Source organism: Habropoda laboriosa, unplaced genomic scaffold, assembly GCF_001263275.1.
Source record: "Habropoda laboriosa isolate 0110345459 unplaced genomic scaffold, ASM126327v1 scaffold9, whole genome shotgun sequence".
In the NCBI taxonomy this organism is placed as follows: Eukaryota; Metazoa; Arthropoda; class Insecta; order Hymenoptera; family Apidae; genus Habropoda; species Habropoda laboriosa.
In genome coordinates this window covers 1,061,159-1,063,613 of record NW_017100191.1, presented here as the reverse complement: position 1 = coordinate 1,063,613, position 2,455 = coordinate 1,061,159, and the positions used below count along the sequence as shown (strand labels likewise).

The following is a 2,455-nucleotide window of genomic DNA, read 5'->3' as shown; positions in this document are numbered from 1 at the left end:
AGTCAGGCAACCAAGATTTTCAAGAATATCCACGTATCTTTATTTTCACACCACCGTTGAATAATAACTGTGTCCTGCAGTACGCAGCGAGCCCTTTTAATCTGAAGTAAGCGTGGCGTAGCGAAAGGGTTGAAGATAAGAGAAAGAGGAAGTTGAAGCAGGCAACTATGAGTATGAAAGATACATAAAGTGAACGATGATGGTGTTATTTGCCTGTAAGTTTTGCTACCCTCTGATAATTAACGCCACACAACGCCACGAAACCGTTGGAAAACCCTTCGTGCCGTGGAATAATAGTTCACTTCTCGGGCGATACACCGCGTGCAAAACACAATAGTGTTACTTTGAATGATTAACGAGGATAAAATATCGATTCTAATTGGCCAGTGTTCTGAGAATACCTCTCCATCAGCGAGAAAGTTGCCCTCACTCGTTCACCTGTGCCTCGTCCCTGAAGAACATCCAACGAAATGAGCCTGTTCAACGCGAACATTCATCGAGTACTTCATATACTAGAATTGGCTGGAAGGTTCACGTGTACCTGGCCGTTAGATTCTAACAGCAGTAAAAGAGAAGTTGTCTTTCGTAACGTTCGATGGGGTTTCACGATACTAAACGTGATATTACTACTGATATCCTTGATACTCGCGATTTTTCACTTTCGAAACGACATAACTATTTTAATGAAAACCATCTCCGAGATGACTGCTCTGCTGGAGGTGTTGATGGACATGATTCTCTGCAAAATGAAGAGTGCACAGCTTCAGGTTATATTTCTTTCAAAATAACAATCCACGATGAAAGTCTGTAAGCGAAGGATGTTCGACAAAATGTTTACCGTATTCAGGTGTTGGTAGGAAAAGTAAAGGCGTTTGTAAAAGTGGCAAACAAGAACGAGATTAAGATAATACAAGGATACGTGGATCGATATAAACGATTTTTCGGAACAATAGCAATGGGATACGTAATGACTGGAATCACGTTCAGTTTGGCGCCTCTGTTTTCCGTACAAGAATTGCCAGCAGACGGATGGATCCCGTTTTCCATTAAACCACTGGGAGTATATTGCCTCGTATACTTTGTGCAGGTTTACTGCATTCTCCAAACAGCGTTCTGCATTAGCGTGGATTTCATGATCGCTCTTCTAATCAGCTTCTCCGCGGCTAAATTAGACATACTGGGGATGAAACTGCGAAAAGCGAATGGCCACGACGTGCTGGTAAGCTGTGTCAAAGAACACCAAGAGATAATAGGGTAAGATCAATCTGTTTTCTAGCGAATGTTCTACTTCGATAATTTTCCTTTAATTTCTCGACTGCGAGACAATACACTCTAGGTACATATATTCGATTTTGCACAATTTGATCGAAGTATAGAATACAGATTTAATTCGACTTGTGGTGAATGAGAAAGTGGATTTTATTCTGCGTCTACTGTTTAACTTGATAGAATAAGTAACATAGTGCGAGAGTTAAGTGTTCACCGAGATAAGTAAATCGAAACTGTGTGATGGTCAGATTTGTGGAGGATATTAAGACATCTGTCGAGACTTTGTTATTCAAAACGAACGCCACTATGGGAAGCGCTGTGATATGCGGAACGTTCCCGTTGATTTACGTGAGTTTGGCCTGCTCGATAGATTTCCGTACTGTACACCGTTTTTGACATGGTTTTGGTAGAGAAGTAGAAAATTGTTTGGTAGCTTGTATCGAGCCACTTTAAATGGACATTTCTATGATAACCATTCAGAATCAGTCGCTGACAGTAATCAGTCAGTTTCTTCCTTTGATGCTATCCGGCTGCGGACGACTATACGTCATCTCCTGGCCAGCAGATGATTTGAAAGAGAGCGTAAGCCGGTTCATAGTAATGCAGACTCGATAAATCATCTCATCTGTCTGTTATCTGAAATTAAATGAGACTTTTTTCAGTCACCTTCATATCCCATTTACATCCCGATTCGTTAGAATGCGCGTTCTTTCATTTTCAAACATGCACGGCAAATTTTCTTTCAGAGTATAACGTTCGCGAAGTCTCTGATAGACAGTCCGTGGATAGGGAAACCACGAAAAATGACGAACATTGTGATAATTATGATGCAAAGAAGCCAAAGGATATTACTCATTACCATGGGTGGTATACTTCCTGCTATTTCCTTGGAATATTATGCAAACGTAAGCACATCACTTGGAATATTTTATATAAAATGAAGTATATTACAGCGAATCTTTTTCAAACATTCGCATAATTTATTATGTACAATAATTTTGTAGTTCCTAACTACAGTAGGCTCCTACTTCATGGCAATGAGAACCATGATTGAGTCGTAATTGTCCTGGAAAATGTATGCATTATTGAAACTTCTAATAAACTCGTTTCGCTTGAGTACAAATATTTACATTGTTCGTTCTTTACACTTCTTTAAAAAATGAAAATAATATTAATTTTAAAAAGT

General features: G+C 39.4%; 1 protein-coding gene across 1 annotated transcript in view; it reads left to right on the top strand.

Annotated features, from left to right (window-relative positions):
* Positions 1–470: 470 nt before the first annotated feature.
* The window catches only part of LOC108580238, an 8,950-nt gene continuing 6,965 nt past the window's right edge, over positions 471–2,455 (top strand). Inside the window, exons 1-5 of the mRNA XM_017943947.1 lie at positions 471–767; positions 848–1,254; positions 1,518–1,617; positions 1,750–1,851; positions 2,016–2,174. Coding sequence (XP_017799436.1) covers positions 471–767; positions 848–1,254; positions 1,518–1,617; positions 1,750–1,851; positions 2,016–2,174 — 1,065 coding nt within the window. The remainder of the gene's footprint in view (positions 768–847; positions 1,255–1,517; positions 1,618–1,749; positions 1,852–2,015; positions 2,175–2,455) is intronic.